General features: G+C 34.9%; 1 protein-coding gene across 1 annotated transcript in view; it reads left to right on the forward strand.

Annotated features, from left to right (window-relative positions):
* The first annotated feature begins 49 nt into the window (after positions 1–49).
* LOC117939049 (receptor-type tyrosine-protein phosphatase beta-like) overlaps positions 50–1,263 on the forward strand; it is a 3,807-nt gene continuing 2,593 nt past the window's right edge. Inside the window, exons 1-2 of the mRNA XM_034864092.1 lie at positions 50–56; positions 1,053–1,153. Of these exons, the coding sequence (XP_034719983.1) occupies positions 50–56; positions 1,053–1,153 (108 nt within the window). The remainder of the gene's footprint in view (positions 57–1,052; positions 1,154–1,263) is intronic.

Genomic DNA, 1,263 nt, shown 5'->3' on the forward strand with positions numbered 1-1,263 from the left:
CTAGGATGGTCAGTACACACAGTACTATCATGGCTTGAGTATTACTAGGATGGTCAGTACACACAGTACCATCATGGCTTGAGTATTACTAGGATGGTCAGTACACACAGTACCATCATGGCATGAGTATTACTAGGAGGTTTGATGTATAGTACCATAAGTACTATGGGTATTACGATTTAGATGTTTTTTAAAGCTGAAACTTGATCTGAATGGGCTTTTGCATATAAGACACACATATACACATACACACATATACACACATATACAAACATATACACATATACACATATACACATATACACACATATACACACATACACATATACACACATATACACATATACACATATACACACATATATCACACATATATCACACATATACACACATACACACATATACACACACATATACACATATACACGCATATACACACATATACACATACACACATATACACACATATACACATTTACACATATACACACATATACACACATATACACATATACACACATATACACATATACACACATATATCAGCCATATATCACACTTATATACACATATACACACATATATCAAACATATAAACACCTATATACACATGTACACACGTACTGTATATCACACATATATTAGACATATATCATACATATATATCACATATACACACATATATCACAGATATATTAGACATATATCATACATATATATCACATATACACACATATATCACAGATATATTATACACATATACACACATATATCATACATATATACACATATATCACACATACATCACAAATACAAACACATATACACACATATACACACATATATCACAATATTGTTGTGCGTCATCTTCATAATTTTCTTGTTTTTATTATTCCTAACGGTCCTTGTCGTTCCTTCCCCTTCATTTCTATCATTTTATCGTCTTGTTATCGTCTGTTTCCACGCGTTTTAGCCCCGTGAGCTGCGTCTCTGTAACAGAGGGTTTTATTATTATTATTGTTGTTGTCTTTTCTTTCTCTTCTGCTCCACAGTCCCGTCTCCGGTCTCGTCTCTCCGGGTCCAGAGTTCAGGACGGACGGACAGGCTGGCGGTCAGCTGGCAGCACGGAGACGGCAGCTGGAGCAGCTACCAGGTGACTTTATGTCATTAATATTACCTTTATTAATCAGATTAATCAGGTGAGAGACACCTGGCGGCGGGAAAACATCGTTACAGAGGCAATTCAATTTCATTTCATTTTAT

This window comes from Etheostoma cragini, chromosome 23 (genome assembly GCF_013103735.1).
Source record: "Etheostoma cragini isolate CJK2018 chromosome 23, CSU_Ecrag_1.0, whole genome shotgun sequence".
In the NCBI taxonomy this organism is placed as follows: domain Eukaryota; kingdom Metazoa; phylum Chordata; class Actinopteri; order Perciformes; family Percidae; genus Etheostoma; species Etheostoma cragini.